Consider the following 24,041-nt stretch of genomic DNA (forward strand, 5'->3'; position numbering starts at 1 on the left):
CACCACCAACACCAAATATCATGGGTTCTGATGAACAGTAGCTTAAAGCCTTTCAATAAAACAACCAATAGTCAACTAAGTTTAAACAAGGTTTCATTCATTTATTTCCATTCTATATCAGACATAAATATATACAAAGAAAACCTGAGATGAGTATAAAAACATCACAATATACATATTAGAGTACAGCCATCAAAACAACTACTTATTGTACAAGAATAGACTGATCACATTCTACCATTGACGGTTTTATAAGTATTAAAACTTTTAAATGAAAATGAGGGAATACTGTATATGGGACCAGAATTATGTCCCTTTTCATATCTTAAATTGATGAGGTTAAGGAACAACTATAGAAAATATTGAGTAATATCTTTAACAATAAATATCTTAATTAGAATTTAAAATTTGACATGAAATTTTTATATTCTTGGAATAAAGTTTTTGAAGAATTGTTATAAGGAATGTTAACTATAACAATATATTTACTATCAAAAGTTTCAAGAAAATCCCTACAATAACAAAGAAACAATAAAATTTACAGTCAAAGGGGAGATAATTCTTGAGATATAGGTGCTGGGGTTATGGACCTATATACATGTATGTGAGTGATGATAACATAAGCTATCGCCAGTCTTAAGTGAAAACATTAACAAAGAAGATAATTCTAAAAGCAAAATTCGAAGTCAAAGAGGGATAATTCTTGAAATATAAGATTCTAGAGTCATGTTCCTTGTCAACCATGTAAGGAACAATAATCTTATATATGAAGTAAATTTTGTAACAACCAGATTTAATGTATCGTAAAATTAAACAACAATATTATTTTTCAGCATCGAAAAGGTCAAAATATAAAGAAATATTACATGTATTATTCTTGAATATATATTCTATTTGCATGTTAGAATGAAAATAAACAAAGTCCTAAACCTGTTTACTACCCTAAATATTACTCCATAGTGCCAATATTTTGAGTATCTAATACTATTGTGCAGGATCTGTTATGATTAGATTACTACAAATTGCTATAGAGTTAGGCCTTGTAAATCAGTAATTATCAAATTCTGAGTGATGCCAAAAGAAATATTCACATAATAGGAAAGTATAAAACAAGCATATAACAGACTGGTTGCAAGAAATACTATACAGAGCATACTGTAAAGAGCAGCCAGTCTGTGAACCTCAGCTACTATTACCGTCTTTTCCTTCAGTGGCTGCTGTTCACAGGTTTGACTGTAGTATGACAATTCACATAATAATATTATCAAAGTCGTGATAAATCATCATAATCATTGAGAGACAAAAATAAAGAAAATAAAACATAAGTGGAATGAATCTCAAAATGGCACTTAAAATTAGTAGTATTTACTTTAATCACTTGCATCCACTAAATTAATGTTAATCAACATGACAAATGAATAAGTCACTTTTTGAAAGATTATACTTGAGACAAGAACAAAACACTACATGCCTAATTCACCTAATATTGCTGGCTTATAAAACCAAATGTTGCATACTAACTTAACCAAATGTTTCAAACATACTTAATTAAATCTTGCTTAACTACCTAGCCAAATGCTGCATGCTTACTTAACCAAATAGTGCAAACTTACTTAACCAAAAATCACATGCATACCTAGTCAAATATTGAAGGCTTAACCAAATATTGCATGCTTATTTATTCAAATATCCCAAACACACTTAACCAAATATTGTAAGCTAACTTAACCAAATAATTCATGCTTACTTATCCAAATGCTGCATTACTGCCTTAACCAAATGTTGCATATATGCTGAACCCTTTAGTATAAGTAATGTGGACCTGCCTATGCCACGACATCAGCTTGCACATCCATGCACTCTGACAAGATATGACTATTGAATACTTAGTATCTTTTTTAGAAAATTGTACTTAACGCAGCATGCCTCCAGATTCATGCTAATTTTCATGAAAATTTGGCAAATGTATTCAATAGTGAAATATTCTAAAGTGAATACAGAATGTAATTTACACATTGCAAACAGCACTTACAATTCACACAATAAATTACCTAAAACGGGTTTTGTTTGTTTGTTTGATTGGGTTTTATGTTACACCGACACAGCATCGACACAGTATAGGTCATATGGCGATGTTCCAGCTTTACTGGTAGAGGAAGACCTCAGGTGCCCTTCTGTGCATTATTTCAGGCACAAATGTGCACCTGAGTAGAACCAACACAATCCGTAAGCTAGCTCTCACATGAAAGAATCCAAGTCCCTGTCAGGATTCGAACCCACAGCAGTGAGGGGCATATGGATTGAAGTCAACGACCTTAACCACTCATCCACGGACGCCCCCCAAAAAGGGGTAAATATATGCAATAATAGCCTGTAGTCATGCAGTAGAAATATGGTGATAAATACTGCAAAATCAGTCATAAATCACACATAACATGTAAATTATTACTTGAATCTTATAATATATTTTTTTACTTTTCTTAAACTCTAAGTCTATCTTTCTCAAGTTTGAATTTCTTGAATGATTTTGACTCAGCTGGTGGCATGCAGCTTTAAAACTACTAATATCAGTAATCAGCAGTTAAAATAATCCAAAGCATGCCCAACATACAAATTAAGCATGATAATGGTTTAAGAAATACAAAAAACAAACTCAAAACATTTAGAAAACTACATTGACATCTATATATAAACAACAAAAACAATGACTGAAAATAACAATTCAAAACAAAGCTGCCTAAGTGAATAAAGAAAACAACATGTCTAAAGAAACAAATCATGTATATGAATAAAAAGCATGTTAATGTATAAATTTTATGTCTTGGTTTTTGTATAAAATGTATACCAACAAAAATATTTATTTAACTTAATTTCATTCATTCAACAGTCGTCAAATTTCCTTCAATTCTAAGTGATTTATGAATAAGGAGTTATAAATGTCAAGGTTAAAGAAGCACATTTCCAGATTCAACGAAAATTAAAAAATAGTCTCATTTATAACAAAAGTGCTACGTTGTCACAAAATATGCCAGACACAAATGTTCAGTCTCATAACTGTGAACATTTATAAATTAAATCCCACAATTCACAATGACTAAATAATCATCACAAACATTTTTACGTTCTATCTGACCATTTGACCTCTACATGTAACCTTGACATTGGCCAAAGGGACCACAATTTTGTGTACAACACTGTACCTCACTTTGTTGAACATTCATGCTAATATCACAAGTTTTCTTGTTGGGTTTTATTTTAATGTTTTTTTGTTTTGTTGTTGGGTTTTGCGTTCTACGAACAAGGTAGAGGTCTTAGTAGAGGGCAACTACTGGCTAGGGATTACCTCAGACACACCTCTGTGCATTATTTCAGGCACAGACTGGCACCCGAGTAGAACCACAGACTTTCCATAAGCTAGGATAGCTTCCTGACATGAAAGAATCTGAAGTGACTGGCAGGATGTGAACCTACAGTGGTGAGGGGCGAGTAGTTTGAAGTCAGTGACCTTAACCACTTGGCTACACATGCCCGACAATATATATCATCATGTGCACAAAAAAAGAAGAGTTAAACATAGCAAAAGGCACTTAATACTTACAGAAATAAAATGAACATATTGTTAAAAAATGCAGATAAAGTCCTTACTAGAGATGTCACATTTATCCTTTTAAACAGGTTTGGTTGGTTTTGATTAGAAAATTCAGTTACTGGAATCCCAGGTTAGTATATTAGACCAATAGCAAAGAAGTTTAAGAATGAGTTTATATCACCTTTCTTTAACTATGACAAGATGTGACTTTTTGTTTGTAAATGAAGTGCATACCTGTTGTTTTCTTTCTCAATCGCATGCTATCTTATTGTGTACAGTACGGCCGTAGCAGAAAAAAAACACTTTAATTAGATGAGTACAACATAATACAAACTAAATGTCATATCTTATCATAAAAAAACAAAGTTAATGTTCACAATCTAAGAGTTCTTTTTGTACGGGCAGTTAAACATTTAACTCAGTTATCATGTTGCCATTTAAATGGTTAACATATTTGCTAACCTTGACACCCCTAGTCTTTACTATATTACAAAGCACAGGGTACAAAAAATATGTATAAATATAGTAAATTCTCTCATACTGTGCACAAAAAACAAGCAGTCCCTAACTTCCAAATGTATATTTCTAAAACTATCAAAATTAAAAATGTAAGTTTTTTGGGTTTTTTTGAAAATGTGTTCACTATCTAGACATGTGCAACTTAAATGTTCACTTTTTTTAACAGATTATGTATAACAAAATAGACTTCAAATAAAAATGTTAAGATTGCTAGTTTAACATAAATGTCTACAATATTTAGATGATGCAATATAACAATCAAGTTCCAATCACAAAAGATTCTGTTGGTTGCAAACATTTTGTTTTAATACACTTCCACAACCATGAGTCTCTTATACACACACCTTCACACTTTTCTCCAGGACCCTGGAAAATATTAAACAACTTTATTAAATTAATAAAGATCACAAGATCTGTAAATAAAAACACACAGATATCCCAATTCAAATAAAAATAACCATAAGATATAAGAAATAAATAAAGTATAAGTATATTTTTTGGAAAATTTGAGCTCTAGCTATAAGTTTAAGGTTCAAGGACATACAGGGGTCAAGGTCATAACTCAGTTTGTCTAAAATACTGTTCTAGCAAATTCAAGCTATTTGGGTCTTACATTTTTTTTTTTCAAAAAAAAATAACCCATTCAATTATCTGGAATGCCAACATGATAATTTCTTACCCCTTTCTTAGACTAATAAAGTCTAGAAATGAGTAATTGACCCAATATACCTTTTACTGGCCTACTTAAGTTTGCAATTAATATCATGATAAGTTTCTGCATTAACATTGCTTAATTTGTCTGACTGTCTTGATTGGTTTGGCTTGTTTGTTTCAACTCCAATTTAAGAACATTTTCGATCACATCTCAATGGTCAATTGACCTAACCAGTTTTCCTGGATAACAAACTAGTTATGAGCTATTGTTCTTATCCAGCATGATTTCTAAATCAGCTGTGAGAGACAAATTTGCATTAGTCACCAAGAATTGTTGCCTTTCCTGAGGATTGGACCTGTTAACCATGAATTACAAATCCTATGCTCTCCCTATTGAGCTAAGTGTGCGGACAAGATTGTCTTGTATAGTAGAATGAAAATTACAAATATATATAACACAGTTATTACAAAACTTACGGAATAATCACTTGGCACCACAGAATGTGTGGCAGTTGTTTTGCTGAACTCTGGAACAACTTCTCCATCAAATCTATACAACTGTTAAAGATAAACTTTTTAATTCAATGAACTGTAATCACTCTAATTGGCCGGGTTGCACTGGTTCCAACCCGGGTTATAGTATGGTGAATGTCGGAACTGCTTATCACAGCCTAATGATATTTGGCATACAGCATTGATACATGGTCCCATACCGTGGGATTCAATTTCAGGTCTGTTGCTTATCCACTTCCTGTTTACAGACTTAGTTAAATTTTCAACATTAATGGTCAATAGTAGGAAATTTTCGTAACAGTTTTTTCAGCAACTACTTATCACAGCCTCTTGATATTTGGCATACAGCATTGATACATGGCCCCATACCGTGGGATTCAATTTCAGGTCTGTTGCTTATCCACTTCCTGTTTTCCGACTTAGTTAAATTTTCGACATTGATGATCAGTGGCAAATTTTTTTCTAAACATCACAGCATCATGATATTTGGTATACAAATGCAACCCGGCCTTTTCTGTCTTTGACCCATTTTTTTTATATTTTATAATGAAACAAGAACTGTCGGAGGACAGTAACGCTCGACTATTCGAAAATTTGTCACAAGGGTGTTTCATTGAGTATAATAATGCTTACCTATATGAATACATAAAATTGTCCGAAAAAGGTACAAACTCTTCAAGTTTCAATACATTCCCTTCAGTAGTTATGGAGAGACAAGCTTACATGCAAAAACTTAACCAAGAATTCATGAGTCGAAAAAGGGGCATAATTATGCAAAAAAGCAAATCAGAGTTATGGGACTTGTACCAATCACCTAAGATAATCACAGAGACCAAGTGTGTGAAGTTTCAATCCATCCCCTTCAGTAGTTATGGAGATACCAGCTTACACGCAAAAACTTAACCAAGAATTTCTAAGTCGAAAAAGGGGCATAATTATGTTAAAAAGCAAATCAGAGTTATGGGACTTGTGCCAATCATCTTAGATAATCACAGAGAACAAGTGTGTGAAGTTTCAATCCATTCCCTTCAGTAGTTATGGAGATACCAGCTTACATGCAAAAACTTAACCAAGAATTTCTAAGTCGAAAAAGGGGCATAATTATGTAAAAAAGCAAATCAGAGTTATGGGACTTGTGCCAATCATCTTAGATAATCACAGAGAACAAGTGTGTGAAGTTTCAATCCATTCCCTTCAGTAGTTATGGAGATACCAGCTTACATACAAAAACTTAACCAAGAATTTCTAAGTCGAAAAAGGGGCATAATTATAAAAAAAAGCAAATCAGAGTTATGGGACTTGTGCCAATCATCTTAGATAATCACAGAGAACAAGTGTGTGAAGTTTCAATCCATTCCCTTCAGTAGTTATGGAGATACCAGCTTACATACAAAAACTTAACCAAGAATTTTTAAGTCGAAAAAGGGGCATAATTATGTAAAAAAGCAAATCAGAGTTATGGGACTTGTGCCAATCATCTTAGATAATCACAGAGAACAAGTGTGTGAAGTTTCAATCCATTCCCTTCAGTAGTTATGGAGATACCAGCTTACATACAAAAACTTAACCACAGGGACGCCGACGCCGACGCCGACGCCGACGCCGACGCCGACAAATGGGTGACTGCATTAGCTCGATTATTCTGCGAATAGTCGAGCTAAAAATAACCAATAATCCACATGACTAACGGAAATTTCTATAAATATTGTTTAAAATGGTAATGCTTAATTCTTTGAAAAGTGTGAAGCATTTTTTTTTTATAATTTAGGTAGTTATTCTATATTGTATCATAAACAATTTTCCTTATTAATTATTGGCGAATCATGATAATACTTACCAATGTTTTGAAATATAACACTTATTCAACTCAATTTCATAGCAAAAAAAATAAGCATAATGTCACTTTAAGGGAACCCAAATGAAGTCATTACCCACTTTATAATACATCACAAGAAACAAATGTATAACCATAAGACAGCATATTCAATTTGTTTGTTTGATTTGGCTTTATGCCACAGCAACACTATCAGTATAGGTCATTCAAGCTTTACTGGTAGAGGAAGACCTCAGGTGCCCTTCCATGCATTATTTCAGGAATGAACAGGCACCTGAGTAGTACCATCGATCTGGATTATAATAGCATTCTCACATGAAAGAATGCAAAGTCCCTGTTGGGATTTGAACCCACAACATATTTAGAGCCAATGTGCAAAATATTACAATTTATACTACTTGTATCAATTTAAAAATTCCTAAAAATTCTGGATTAACTACATTGTAGTCGGTCAACAGAGACCTTATACTTTATAGATTACATAATTCTAATGAATACATTGAAATCAAAGTGACTTGCTTAGGGGAGCTGAGCGGTGGCCTAGTGGTTAAGGTGTCTGCCTCTCAACCCAGTGATCATGGGTTCAAGCCCTACTCGGGTCACAACAATGTTTCTTCATATGACACCAGTACTGGTTGGTTCCAGGAAGCAGACTCGAAAGTGATAAATATAAATGCAAGAACTTGTTTCGCAATCAAGCTTAATTAAATATGTTTAAACCAAAGTGACTTATTTACAAACAAAAGGATACGCTATCACATATCTTCTAAGTTTCTTGAAATCCCTCAAATCACTTGGAATAAAAATCTTAGCTCCTGTAAAGATGTTGGGAAGTGCCTGTAAAAAAAAAGTACATAAAGTGTGTAACCTATTATCATACAAAAATACATAAAATGCATCGTAAAAATACATAAATACACTGGCATTACATCAAATTAATTTCTTCAAATACATAAGCAGTCAAAAACTTGCAAAACAAAACTAAGAAGAATTAGAAACACAGCAACATTTGCATTATAACTCGTAGGACAACTATACAAAACAAATATTATCAAGGAAAGCACTTATGCCTCTTTCCATCACTTTTGGTGTTTTGTTATTTTAAAAGGAATCAACATGTTTGACATAGTTATGAATAAAACCTTCCAATTAAGCATGCAAAAACGCACCGCATGTAAAACGTATATAAAATTCATGTTTTTCTTATGGAAAACATATAGTGTGCTAAAACATACATGTATGTTAAACATGTGGTTCATTTGTACCTGTGCAGATATTTAATAAAGGTTTATACATACCCCGTTAGATGTTTGCTGTACTTTTGGTGGATGGTAGAAATTAGTTAGGTGGTCTGGATTCTTCTGGTAACAATCTGCACCATATTTACATTCAGGTTTAGACTAAAACAATCAAAGACTTGGCATAAGAAGTATGTAGGCTAAATAAATCCTAGACATGACATAAAAATTATTAAGGCTTGTTTGGGCTAAATTTATCATAGGTAAGGCTCGAGACAGAGTGTTTGGACTAAATTAATCCTAGACAAAGCTTAGAGGTTGTTTGAACTGAAAACAATGTAAAACAATGTAAGACATGGCTCGAAAGTTTTTTTTTATCTTTCAATGATACTTAAAGCTAACTATAAAGCACTGTCGAAAAAATTTATTTAGAAAATTGAGTGATTTAAGCTTTGAGCATGTAAAATGCCTCGAGAAAACAAGAGTGATTGCTAAAGGTTACATTCAATTGAAAATTTATGAGACAAAAAAATTACGAGACTTTTATCAGTACCAATCCTTTTCATTTTTTTATTTTTGTTGTTGTTGGGTTGTAAGTCACAACAACACTGCACCCATCCACATTACAGGTGACTAAAGCCATCCAGTGGCCCACTCACATTTATTTTAGTCTTAGACGAGCATTGGTGGAGAATATATACTTTTGTAAGATAATATACACATAAAGAATTCAAAGCTCTCTGTGGGATTCAATACAATAGCTGTGAGAGACAAGTTTTAATTTTTAAGACCTTATAAATCAGTAGAATTCTTTTTATTTTAGACTATAACAATTAAAACCGGATTTCTGAAAACCTGCCTTTCCCTTCATTAAAGTATTGACAGCAGGTGAAAAAAATGGAAAATTCTACTTTGAATTCTATCTATATGACCATCACTTACTTTCTTAGCTGGACTTGATTCATTTCCATTCTCATTGGTCCGCTTGATTGCTTTGGATGGAGAATTTTGTTCCTTTTTTGGCGAAAAGTATTTGGCTATTCCAACAGTCCCACCAGGTGTTGAAGACTTCCCAGGTGTAGATGACACTGATGTACTTTTGGATTTCACAGGAGTTGCATTGCTGTTTGCTGGATGAAATTTTAAAATATATTAATAAAATTCTGTATTATTTGGGTAGGATTATAGGATATATTCAACAATATTTAAGCTATATTGGAAGGAAACAGCCAGTGTAATTGGTTGTCAGTCACTCAGCTAAAAGAAACCTCCCATTTTTATTCTATATTGACATAACATTACAATATTAAAATGGTAGTTTGTTTGTTTGTTTCATTTTACGCCTTTTCCCAACAGTATTTCAGTCATATAGGCGGGTAGTTTCCTAACCATCGTTCCTGGAGAGTTACACCAGTACTAGACAACCTTCCTCCGCGCTAAACTACCAAAGCATCTCCCGGGGATCAAACCCACGCCAGAGAGGTAACTTGATTAGAAGTCATCGACTCTAACCCCTCGACCACGGAGGCGGTCATTAAAATGGTAGAATCATTAAAATACTTCACAATCATAGTTCACAAAATTAAACCTTTGTCTACTGACAACAAATCATTTTAATACTTCACATGGAATGAATCATTACCACATTTTCTATAGACAATACATTATCATTACTTTCTATTGACAAATCATTACAAAATTTTACATGGATAAATCATTTAATACTTCACAAAGATATATCTTTACCACATTTTCTATTGATAATTCATTACCTTACTTTCTACTGATAAACTATTTACTAATTTTACAAGGACAAATCATTTAAAACCTCACATGGATAAATCAATGCCACATTTTCTATTAACAAATCATTACCACAGTTTTTATTGTCAAATCATTACCAAATTTTCTATTGAAAAATCATTACCACATTAAGTTTTTTATTGACAAATCATTACCACATTTTCTACTGACAAATCATTACCACTTTTTGCTATTGATAACCATTACCACATTTTCTATTGATAAAAAATTACCACATTTTCCATTGACAAATTAACACCACATTGTCTATTGACAAATCATTATCACCACATTTTCTATTGACAAATCATTATCACCACATTTTCTATTGACAAATCACTACCACATTTTCTTTAGACAAATTATTCACATGCATACATTTTAACACAGTTAACCACAAACACAAGGACAAGAAGCTTCAGAGACTCAAACATTTGTATCAACATCTTACCATCACTATCATCATTCACATCTGTATCACTGCCACTTGAAGATTTGCCTTTCTTAGCAGGAGATTTGCCGGGCCCTTTACCCTTCTTTGTTCCTGGGATAACAATGTCTGATGTGTCTTTTGACTTCTTGAACAAATCCTAAAATACAAAGGTAAGAACACTGATAAATTGACTACTACAAATTATAACATATACATTTATGTTAACAATTCATGGGCATATGAATTAATAATGGAGAACAAGATTTCCTTCATATGAATGACAATGCCATGCCCTCTCAGGGCGCCTTGACCTTGGTAAACTTGACCTTTGCCCCTGTAGCCAGTTGTTATGGCAGGTAGATTGTTCATCACAGAACATGCACTAGTCAAGTCAGAATGTTGTTGGTGGAATAATTTCTGTGTATTCTACATTGTCTCAAGGTGGTAAAAATATTTCCCTTTCTAAAGAAAAAAATCAAGCTATGAAGCTGACACAATTTGAGACATCCAAACTAAACAGGACATTTGAAATAAAAGTTAGCCTCTATGTGTAAGGTGACATAAATATATTTACAAATTGTATATATAAGACTAACTAGAACTATCACTAAATGTGATTAATACCCCCACAAGACTGCTTTGGAAATGAGGATGTTACTAGTAACAGAATACCTTGTAAAAGAATTGAAATATAGAGTTATGGTTGTGGGCAATTAAAGATAGTTGTGGTTCTTATATGTTGCAGTTCCTTTCAATGTGGTTGGCCATTGATGAAGTTTAATTGAATTACTCTGTAATAAGTCAAGAAAGACAAAGAAAAGGAACAAAGGGCAATAACTCTATAAATACTGAAGATAGAGTTATAGTTCTTGTGCACTACTCTTCCTCTTATTGTGCTTGACCATTGTATGAAGTTGTTTTGAATTCCAACCAGTACGTTTTAAGTTATGCTCCTGACAAGGAAAAGTATCGAAGGGCAGTAACTCTGTATTTTGTCAAAATGGAGTTATGGCTCTTGTGCACTGCTTTCCTTTTAATGTCCTTGACAACTGTATAAAGTTGTATTGAATTCCAAACAGTAGTTTTCAAGTTATGCTCTGGACAAGGAAAAGTAACAAAGGGCAATAACTCTGTAATTAGTCAAGATGGAGTTATGGTTCTTGTGCACTGCACTTTCTCTCAATGTGCTTGACCATTGTATGAAGTTATATTGAATTCCAACCATTAGTCTTCAAGTTATGGTCCGGACAAAAAAGGCAATGGAAAAGTAACAAAGGGCAATAACTCTGTAATTACTTTAGATAGAGTTATGGTTCTTGTGCACTGCACTTCCCCTTATTGTGTTTGACAATTGTATGAAGTTGTTTTGAATTCCAACCAGTAGTTTTCAAGTTATGCCCCGGACAAGGAAAAGTAACAAAGGGCAATAACTCTGTAATTAGTCAAGATAGAGTTTTGGTTCTTATGCACTGCACTTCCGTTCAATGTGCTTGACCATTGTATGTAGTTATATTGAATTCAAACTATTAGTCTTCAAGTTATGGTCCGGACAAAAAAAAGCAATGGAAAAGCAAAAAAGGGCAATAACTCTGTAATTACTTTAGTTAGAGTTATGGTTCATGTGCACTGCACTTCCCCTTGTTGTGTTTGACAATTGTATGAAGTTGTTTTGAATTCCAACCAGTAGTTTTCAAGTTATGCCCCGGACAAGGAAAAGTAACAAAGGGCAATAACTCTGTAATTAGTCAAGATAGAGTTATGGTTTTTATGCACTGCACTTCCTCTCAATGTGATTGACCATTGTATGTAGTTATATTGAATTCAAACTATTAGTCTTCAAGTTATGGTCCGGACAAAAAAAAGCAATGGAACAGCAACAAATGGCAATAACTCTGTAATTACTTTAGATAGAGTTATGGTACTTGTGCACTGCACTTCTTTTTATTGTGTTTGACAATTGTATGAAGTTGTTTTGAATTCCAACCAGTAGTTTTCAAGTTAAACCCCGGACAAGGAAAAGTAACAAAGGGCAATAACTCTGTAATTAGTCAAGATAGAGTTATGGTTCTTGTGCACTGCACTTCCTCTCAATGTGCTTGACCATTGTATGTAGTTATATTGAATTCCAACCATTAGTCTTCAAGTTATGCTCCGGACAAGGAAAATGCAACGGACGTCGGACCGACCGACCGGCCGTCGACCGACCAACCGACCGACCGACCACCAGGTGACTCCTATATACCCCCCCAAACTTCGTTTTTGGGGATATAATGAGAAAATCTAATACTGTATCATATTCAATTATCATCATACCTTAAGTCTTGGTAAATCAGTGGCTTCCTTCCATGATTTATCATCTCTAACCTTCGTTACACGTGGAAATCTTATAGATATACCATCTGCTGTATGAACCTGATCAATATATAATAATTTACATGTTACATGAGGAAATCTTATATCATCTGTTTTATGAACCTGGTTAATATAAATAATTCATATATGGTTTACAGGAAAATGTAATAGATATACTATATGCTGTATGAACTTAGTCAGTATAGAAAAAATTTATGTATCAGGCACAAGGAAAACTTGGATATATCAGGAACTTGTTGATTTTGTAACTGAAATATCAAAATTCTGGTCTCATATAGCACTTCTATGATTAGTTATTTTTCACGCTTGAGTGATATTTGCAATACATGTAAGTACATGTCAATGCTATAAGAATTGAATAAGTGCTGTTTGCAAATCCTTGCAGACTTTTACTGGTGGCCACTCAATTGTATCAATTTATTACTGAAATGCCTAAAATTTATAATGGACACATCTATATAAGTTTGTTTGTTTGGGTTTTAGGTCACACCGACACAGTATAGGTCATTTGGTGACGTTCCAGTTTTACTGGTGGAGGAAAACCTCAGGTGCCCTTCCGTGCATTATTTCAGGCACGAATGGGCACCTGAGTAGAACCAGCAACGTTTCGTAAACTAGCTGGATAGCTTCCTCACATGAAAGAATCCAAAGTCCCTGTCGGGATTTAAACCCACAGGGGTGAGGGGCAAGTGGTTTGAAGTCAACGACCTTAACCACTCGGCCACAGACACCCAATCTATATAAGTAGCAAGACTATTCTATTATAGAAAGTCAGCAGGGAAAATGTTTAGACAAAGACTCACAACAGAAATTTGATAAACATTTATTAATAAACTATCATACCTCTGCTTTACTAAATTCCGCTCCTGAAATCTCCCAGACAGGTGCACTTTTTGGGTCAGCCGACACAAAATCTGGTATCATATTCTTCTTCACATTAAGCCAATCTGGGACCTTGCTAGAATTCTTGCTGATTTTCACCATCTTGAGCTCTTTTTGTAGTTTTTCTAAAGTGGCATCATCAAACCCATTCCCTACTTTGGTCACTGTACACCATTGGTCAGTGTTTGGGTCATGTGACCCCATTAGAAATACAGACATCATCCCACCTTTACAAATAGGAATAACACATGTAAAAGATACAGCACCAATTGCTTTCTTTAAAATTAAATTTTAGGGTCTGATAAATGTAGCTACAGTTTCTGCCAGAGATCGAAATTCCACTTGTCAACTCGTAATGAAGAGTAGAATTTAAGAGAACTCTATGCAGGATGAGAAGAAAAATGTTGCGTGCACATTGGATTTAGAAGCTACTCGTCCTGCAGGACAGTTGACTCTTAAAATATTTTTCAATGCCTGTCTGCAGAAGGCTGCACTTACTTAGAATAATCTAATTTTAATATTGAAATCCCTAAAATTTTGCATAGACTATTCCAAAATCAAAGCTGGGAAATTCCAGTTGATTAAGGGTTAATTCATATGCTCTTTATCCATCTATTCTAAAACAATGAAGAAACCTGAAGATATAACATCTAATGCTACAACTACAATGATATCACAAATGTTACCTTTATTGCCAGTTCCATAAAACGCTCCAAGAACAACTAAATCTGCTGAGTCAGCCATCTGTCCTTCATTTAAATAATCCTTCTTTATCTTCAACCAATGACGCTTTCCAGGTTCATAAATACTCTGTTTAAATGATATATAAGAAATTCAGCCTCAAGTTCTTTAAGTTTGCTGTATTAAAGCAAATTAAACAATATACAGAAATGTCCCTGAAACACAAATGTACCAGTCCCAAATTTGTTTACAAATAATGAAGTGAAATCACCTGACCTGTGAAAATTTCATAATGAACCTCTAAGGTCATCTAGGGTTCAAGGTCATAGTTCACAATATAAAAATATATTTCTAGTCCAAAGATATTATCATTATCATCAAAATATGAAGGTTTATTTGAAAGCGTGAAGCCAGTCTACAATTACAGTTGTCACACAGAGACACACAGACAGACAAACAAACCAAAATTTAAGCTGGCATAAAAATGCAAAAACTACTTCATAATAATCATTGTACTCACGTTAACATCTTTAAGTACAAGACCTTCCAGACCTTCCTGAAACACCCGTGTCATCATATCCGTGAGATCATCTTCCTCCTATAACAACAATAAATTAAAGAAAATTGGTCTACAATAGAATATTTTCCTTAAAGAAGGATGCCTTCAGATCAATGCTTATTTTCATGAACATTTTGAAAATGTATTTAAAAGTTAAATCTTGTGAAGTGATGTATTAATTTACACAATGCAAACAGCACTAAATTACCAAAATAGGTCAAAATATGCAAAAATAGCCCTTAATGTGTTAGTCAAGCAGTAGAAATATGGTGATAAATACTGCAAATCAGTCATTAACTTCAGATGATAAATCAATCATTACTTGAACTTTTTTAATTTCTTAAAACTTAGTACATTCTTCTCAAGTTTTTTCTTGATGCACCACTTTCGTTAAAGTTCATTTCTTGGAACCAAATGAGTAGATTTATGCATACAATATTGGTTAACTTACTGTAATATGTTTCATTTCGGAGAACAAAATTCTGTTTGGTATTTCAATCATCTCCTTCTGAAGAATTTTTCTCCTTTCTTTAATTGGTCTGAAAATCAAAATGTTCCAGAAATGATTTCTCCTTACATTTATATATACATATACTTGCTTTAAGGGTATAATTTTGCCTTCTACATCATTAAAAGTCATAGCAAAGCTTAAAGTTTGGAAGAATACTTTTTTGGATAAAGCATGTGACACATGCCTGAAGCAGTTGCTAATAGTAAACCTACTAAAAGAACAGGTTAACTTTTTGTTTAATTCTGTTTTCTAATATAAATCAAGTGCATTAACCCTTACTGGCCTAAATATCTTAAATGGACATATTTATCTTTCAAAATGGACGAAACCATTTATCATTTATAGGGACAATTTCAAAATAAGTACTGACCGAGTAGCAAACAGTGCAGACCATGATCAGACAGTGATCTTGGACTGTACTGGTTACATGGGTAGAATAAGTTTATGCCTACAGGCTAAAGGTTATACTAGTACATGAAAGATTTCTTTATTAAAACTTTGACCAGATATGACCTTAAGTATATGAAAACGACTGTAAATTTGTTCTTGAATCTTTTATAGTAAACTTTGTTTGTAAAAACTTTACAACACTTTAGGTAAATTCTTTATAACAAGCCACATACAGCTTGCTATATGACCAAGTTTCAACTGACTATGGAAATCAGTGCTATTTCAAATAAAGTCCTAAAATAAAGTCATGTGAAAATTTACCTGTCCATAATATTTTCTCCATTCAGATGAAGGCAGTCAAATATGAATAAACAAACATTGGCTTCTTTAAACTGTTCTTTCTACAAGGAAAAAATCATAAATGCACCAGTTTTCTGGATAATCAGATTTATATATACACTAAACAAATATTATATGATTGAAGCATAGTTACTCTAAATGCAAGATCAGACAAGAGTAAAATCACACTTTTTTAAAACAATACGTTCTTATCATAATATAAATTATTTATATGAAAATAATTTCCTTTATTTAGCTTGAGAAATAAATTGTTTCCTTCCGTTACATTGTAACGTTTCGCTTATTTTATAAGTCAGGTTCCCGTTATAGTTAGCGCATAGGATAGGTATAATTTCATTAGATGGGTTAACGCGATGCACGAAAATCCCGTGCAACATTCCCAGTACAACATTCTCAGTTAGCTAGCTATAGTCGACACGACAACAACGTTGAGAGATTTAAAATTGACAGCTAAAATAGATTTAAGATATCAGCAATGCCACGAGGTAGAGGCGTAAGGAGAGCTATGGGTCGTAGAGGAGCGGCGAGTCAGGGCAGAGTTGTGAATCAGGAGCGGCCTACAAATGATAGACCTGTTACAAGGGGGCGCAAACGAAATGCAGATGAAGCGAATGGCGCAGAAGCGGAACACGTGGAAGCACGTGGCTTGAGCAGACCAGAGTCGGAAGACGTCGGAATGGACAGCAGATTCTTGCAAGATAATGCTGACAGCTGGGTGGTCGGTGACTCAATACCTTATTGGGCAGGAGTACGAGCCGTGACAACAGCAAAGCCCAACCTAAGAATACAGGGCAAGACTATAGCATGGTGGGGTGTAAGAGGTCTAAAATGGGCAGATTTTAGGCATTCAATACAACACAAGTCCTACTTTCATCACCACCTTCGATCATCATCATACATTTAGGTGGTAATGATTTAACATCTATTTCTCTAATCAAACTAAAAAAGGTTATTGAATCAGACATTACTTACCTCCGTGATGCTTTTCCACAGACGACACTTATTTGGGTTGACATATTACCAAGGAGGGTCTGGAGAGGGGCTCTTACTTTGAAACCAATTGAATCAAAGCGGAAAAGGGTTAATCGTCAGGGCAGACAAATTGTTAAACTGTCGGGGAAAAGTGATACTATCTCCCCTGACATTGACACGGAAACAAATTTTTTCCGTGATGACGGGGTACATTTAAATGCCGTTGGCTTGGAATTTTACCTTTTCCATTTAAAGGAATCAATTATTAAAAACATGTAATACTCGCTATAATTTGGGGGATAAATTAAAATTTATTGTGGCGTAAAATTATATCGATTGAGGGATGATCAGGCGTACAGTTCTTTAAATAGCAGTTGTTGAGGTTATTTTGGCACATTAATTAGTACCTCTTTCGCACATTCACAAGTCTAACTGCGTGTTCATAGTTTTTCTTCTCTTCACGTTGGTAGTGGTTTCCATTACGTTACCGTGGGGAGCTGAGATCTATGATCATGCAGTTGGATAGACTCTAGAGGTAATGCGTTGGTGTGTAGCTATTTGCTGGCTTGAGTTGCTCAAAGCCATTGCGTTGCATTAGTTTTATTTAGATTGGGTTTGCTTCAAATCTTTGCATTGCATTTTTGTGTTTATAAAGTTTTGGTATTGCAACTTGCTGATAACGCCTGATCACCTTCGATTGATATAACTTCTTGTGGTAGGAGCATCTAAGCCTTAACCTACCATAAGTGAGCGGCCAATACACGCCAGCCTTATATAAATACTTAATGATCAATTATTTGATATATCGTGTCATGTGAATTTTATATAAGCAGATGCGTCGTGAAATAAAAATTGAGAATGTTGTATGTTCTTTATTATTTTTTGAATAGTCTTAAATAATATAAATTATTTATATGAAAATAATTTCCTTTATTTAGCTTGAGAAATAAATTGTTTCCTTCCGTTACATTGTAACGTTTCGCTTATTTTATAAGTCAGGTTCCCGTTATAGTTAGCGCATAGAATAGGTATAATTTCATTAGATGGGTTAACGCGTTGCACGAAAATCCCGTGCAACATTCCCAGTACAACATTCTCAGTTAGCTAGCTATAGTCGACACGACAACAACGTTGAGAGATTTAAAATTGCCCGCCCGCCACACCCCATGAGGTTATTAATTGTGCTGCCATATTATTTAATAAATACCTCAAATAAGAATTTGTACATATTTTACCATGTTAATGCTGGTTGTTTTGTTACAAGATTTTTCGGCTTTAAGTTTCTATTGCAGGCCTTTTTGCTTGAAATATGATGGTTGTTCTGACTGGTGCTGTACCAAACTATAAGAGTCTTCGCTTCAAGATGTCAAACAGCAAAATATTGACTGACAATTGGATCTCATTCGCGAAACTCTTCACAATATCAGAACTTGTGTATGTGTGCAGTTTTGTGTGCGTTTTTGTAATTCTGTTAGAAGCAGTTATATCATAACGTTATCCTGCAGAGCGAACTTTGGCTAGCACCAGTGATTGTAAATAAAATATAAACAGTTGTTATAGACAATATTTCTAGAATATGTGTTTAATTTCCGGAGCTTTTCAGTCTACGGTCTACGTCATATTTGTACAAAGAATTATGAACTTTGAGTACAAGTTGTTGATTGCATTATATATATTTCATCATTGTCGCTCAGTTTCCGTCATTCGGGGGTGATCAGTTAAATTAAGTTAAATAATAAGTATCAAATTCAAAGGGTAATGTTTTAATAATAGCTTAACCTTCATTGTGGTCGTGAGCACGGTCTTTATCTCTTTCTGTTGGTATTTTGATACGTTACCGGAAGGGGAAAGAAGGCCGTGCTTGGGACTCTTATGTAATTACGTATACAATGCAAGGAGTTGTTATTGCCTGTACAGTACTGTATGTGTTTAAGTGTTTGCATTTGGTATATAACCTTCTAAACTGCTAATTAAGGTCGACTCGTGTCGCGTTCGAGTCACTAAGTTCTGGCCCTTATAGTACTTGGTAAGACTTAGATTGCGTTGCATTGCATAGCAGTTGTTGAGGTTATTTGGCACATTAATTAGTACCTTCTTTCGCAATTCACAAGTCTAACTGCGTGTTCATAGTTTTTCTTCTCTTCACGTTGTAGTGGTTTCCATTACGTTACCGTGGGGAGCTGAGATCTATGATCATGCAGTTGGATAGACTCTAGAGGTAATGCGTTGGTGTGTAGCTATTTGCTGGCTTGAGTTGCTCAAAGCCATTGCGTTGCATTAGTTTTTATTTAGATTGGGTTTGCTTCAAAATCTTTGCATTGCATTTTTTGTGTTTATAAAGTTTTGGTATTGCAACTTGCTGATAACGCCTGATCACCTTCGATTGATATAATTCTTGTGGTAGGAGCATCTAAGCCTTAACCTACCATAAGTGAGCGGCCAATACACGCCAGCCTTATATAAATACTTAATGATCAATTATTTGATATATCGTGTCATGTGAATTTTATATAAGCAGATGCGTCGTGAAATAAAAATTGAGAATGTTGTATGTTCTTTATTATTTTTTGAATAGTCTTAAATAAAACAAGAATAATCAATTCTTTAATATCTTATATCATCAGGAAAGAAACAAGAGCTGTGACAGCATGCTCGACTATTCTCAGTGCTTGACAGTAAGACTAGGCAATAACTCTATAAAAGGTAACTCAGTTATGAAACCTCTTCCCATCATGTTAGATAATCACAAAGAATAAGGTTCAAGCCATTCCTCTCAGTAGCTTTGGTTGCAAAAACTTAACCGAAGTGTTATGCTTACATTGTCATCGGCACCAGAATGAGGTCAATAAAACTCTGATTTAGGATCTTACTACTCATTCTGCCTAGAAGACAATGCTTTAACCCATAACCTTTTGGAGCAAAAGGCAATTAACCATTGCCACAACCATAAAGCCTGGCAGCCTGCATATCTGTACAGTTTTACCAGGCTCAATACTACTTGTATCTTAAGTTTTGTATTTCTATGTTGAAATCCCTTCCTTTTCAAATGGACTATTCCATATTCAAAGCAAGGCAAATCCATTTCAAAATTTCAGCAGGTTATACATTAAATCCTGATAATTTTGACATTTCAACATGACTTACTTTATGTTTACCAAGGGTGCCAAATGGTAGAGGTATGCCAGTGTTTGTGTCGATAAGAAGAACTTCAGCATCAAGTATAAGATCATCCCCAGATGGAAACGCTTTAGGAATAAATTCTTTGAAATGTGAAACCTGAAAAAAATAATTTAAAATATGAAATTTGCATTAGAAAGACCTTATCTTATTTTCAAAATGCAATGAACAAAGTCAAATCTCTGACAGGTAACATTCAGTAAATTTCACAAACTATTTTCTAATATTCTAATAGACAAAAGAATCAAACTATGTTATATCTGTATAATAATCGTCAGTCTTTTCAAATTTCAAAGTTGGGACTTTATCATTCATTGCACTATCTAGGAGAAAAGAAAATAATTATGAATACACAATCTGATATTAACATACAACATTTTTTTTCAAAATACTCTAAAAGCTTTACTTTTGCACCATTTAACCATGCTGTAATAAACTTGTCAGAAAATCTGTTTTTGTTTTGAAATGAATTTTTTTACACAGAGACCTTTCCTAAAAGTATAATCAAATCTTGAAAACTTGAACAATAAAATTTTTATGCCTTAGAATGATAATAAATGTCATATGTTGCAGTTTGAAAGTCTTGTTACTGCCAACATGCATGTAACTGAGGGACAGATATTCTGATGCAAGCCACAAGCATGTGTCAGATATTTTTCTTGCATATTTTTACCATATTTTGAATGGTTTACCTCAACAGATTTATTTGTCACGAAATTAATAACCCATTGATATTTAAATATAGTAGGATATGAGTTTACAACTTCTCAAAATGATAAATAACATCACACTTGGAAATATGATTAAAGGCCCATTATGCCTCAGAAATGCTTTCACTTTTATTTTGCAAAACCTTTCAATGTTTGGTATTTTATTAGTTTCAAAAAAAATACTCATTTGCCATATACATGAACTATGCTTTGTTGGCAATTGGTATTATTATAGTAAATAAATAATGGTATTTTGGATTATCTCAAAATACCACTTTGTTTACATTTTGCTACCTTTACTTGCTACCTTTGAAGGATTTTTTAGGTACAATAGGCTGATGTACAGAATAAAGAATATATCACCTTATGTGGTAGTACAGGTTTAAGACTTCTACTGAAGTATTGGAAGTCGGATCCTTTCTTGTGAAGTTGTACCCTCTCTCCGTCATACTTAATCTCAGCGTAGAAACCATTGGGACATTTCTTCATGGCCTGGCCCACTGATCTACATGCCTCTGCCTGAATAGTCAGTCAAGATGCATATAAATACTAAACACAACTTTCAATATCCCTTAAATATTAATAATATACCAGGGCTAAGCAATACATATATTCTGCCATGATTTCAATTTTTGGACTTGTCCGAAGTTTGTGTATTGTTATGATCTAAATATACATAAAAAGAACAAGCAATTATCATAGTATTGCAAGTAATACGAAATTCCCTTACTAAAGAAACTTTCATTTTCTCCAAATGTAATAATTTTCCTATATCAAAAATTTATTTTACTGATGTTTGACATTGTTATATGGCTGTATAAATAGTTGTTTGCACTATAACCCTTGCCTAGCAGTTTAGGTTATATAAGTTTACAACTAACGACTCATATAACCTGTCCGACATCTTTATAACCAAAAATAAATCTAAAACTATCAACATACCAGCATGGGTAATACAGGAGTCATTAATGAAGCTCTCACGGACAGTTTCTTGCCTAGACCAGGTTTTTCACCATTTCCTTTGTTCTCAATGACCCTCTCCACCACATCACGAAGGTCACGTGAAGCCTGGAATGCTGCATACGCATTTGGGTCAAGGGCATCTAGTCTAAAAATAGAAATAAACTCGACTGTTACAAGCTTGTTCGTGTTTGTTTGTTTGTGTCATTTTACGCCTTTTCCCAACAGTATTTCAGTCATATAGGCGGGTAGTTTCATAACCATCATTCCTGAAGACTTACACCAGGACTAGACTACCTTCCTCCGCGCCAAACTACCAAAGCATCTCCCGGGGATCGAACCAATGCCAGAGAGGTAACTGGATTAGAAGTCATGGACTCTAACCCCTCGACCACGGAGGCGGCTACAAGCTTGTTCAGAAGCTCAATTTGGTCATACCTTTTGTTATTCCACATTAAGTAAGTTATCTATTTAAAACAATTGCCAGCCAGAATAATTTAGATTTCTGAATATCTGAGATAGCATACTATTTTTATTATAAATGAAATAATAAATACATTTTATCAATAAACGTAAACTAAACACTGTCAATAAGCTACTTAAATCAAAGCTGCAACAGTTATTTTCTCTTGATCAAAGTTTTGTCTATATCCAATTAAAAATAGATGTACAGTCAAACCAGTGATTAAAGGCCCTCCCACATGATGGAGGGTGATGGTCTTAAAAAACAAATGGTTTTTTTTGAAATTAAATTTTTTCATTTTAATTTAATGGAAGGGGTTTTTAAAAAGTGGTTTTTACCCGGGGATTACATTTTGTATGGAGATGGTCTTTAAAAATTTGGTTTTAGTGTAGTTTTAAAATAAAATTTACAAATTTTTTGTCTACAAACCCAAATTTTCATGTCTTAGGGAATTTTTTTAGTTTTTTATTTTTAAAAACAGGGAAGAAAATTTTTTTCATAATTTGCCCGAGGAACTTTTTCATAGCATTAAAACTTTTTCAGCCCAAACCCAAAAATGTCTTATTTAAAACCCTCTTTTATGCCTGGAAAAGAGTTTTTTAGGTGACCCCCACAAAGGGGTTTATTAAAGTAATTTTTTAAAAGTTTTTATTTTTAGTACAAATTTTAAAAATGGTTTTCAATTTTAAATGGGTTTTAAACACAGATTTAGTTGTATATTATTTTTTCAATACATACATGTGTTTGGCCCCTGCATTTATTCTGAGATCATGCTTAATCAGTCGAATCACCATCTTTAGATCATTTCCAGTACACCTGTAATCAGAACAGAACAACAGATATTATGACCTCATAAATGTTTAAATAATACAAGACATACAACAGCAATTTTTTTCCTTAAATTGTGAATGAGTTCAGTACCATAACAAAAATATCCAAATTGTGCATTTTTTTCTTAAAAATGAAAAAAAATTTACCAAATGACCCTTTTTCAGATATTTCACAAAGAATTTACCCACTCTTTTTGCCCCTGTTACACTTGATAAGAAATGTTTTGCAATGTTACAACATGGTCAGAATATGTTCTAAAAAATATAACCAGTTCGCTGAAAAATCGATAACCAGTTCCGGCATAAGACTGAAAGACAAATCTAAATTCAATCAGCATAAAAAATCTTTGTCCACAAAGTTTGAATTATAAAAATACTGCCGCAAAATTCCCATTAAATCGGGTTTTATCTAATTGAAAGACCCTGGGTTAACATTATAACATATGGTTTTTGCTATTTCAGACATTAACTTGATTAACTGTTATTAAATATCTGTGAATTTCAAATTGGAAGCAACATAGAAATTATTTAAAGTAACTTTGCTTCAAATAAGAAAGCATATACATAGGCCTATGTAAAGCATTTACCAT

General features: G+C 33.6%; 1 protein-coding gene across 1 annotated transcript; it reads right to left on the bottom strand.

Moving 5' to 3' along the window:
- Nucleotides 1–80: 80 nt before the first annotated feature.
- On the bottom strand, nt 81–23,430 carry LOC132753063 (DNA ligase 3-like; the record flags this gene model as incomplete). Its single annotated transcript, XM_060743475.1, is given in 16 exon segments — nt 81–4,474; nt 5,240–5,312; nt 7,861–7,946; nt 8,408–8,509; nt 9,290–9,477; nt 10,602–10,740; nt 12,897–12,995; nt 13,800–14,065; nt 14,525–14,648; nt 15,040–15,117; nt 15,530–15,617; nt 16,301–16,380; nt 20,456–20,587; nt 21,562–21,717; nt 22,141–22,306; nt 23,360–23,430. Coding segments are annotated over 16 exon segments (1,956 nt in total), but the record flags the coding sequence as incomplete, so codon positions are not given.
- Between the last annotated feature and the right edge of the window lie 611 nt (nt 23,431–24,041).

This window comes from Ruditapes philippinarum, unplaced genomic scaffold, assembly GCF_026571515.1.
Source record: "Ruditapes philippinarum isolate M1 unplaced genomic scaffold, ASM2657151v2 ctg11372_1_1_1_1, whole genome shotgun sequence".
Taxonomy (NCBI): Eukaryota; Metazoa; Mollusca; class Bivalvia; order Venerida; family Veneridae; genus Ruditapes; species Ruditapes philippinarum.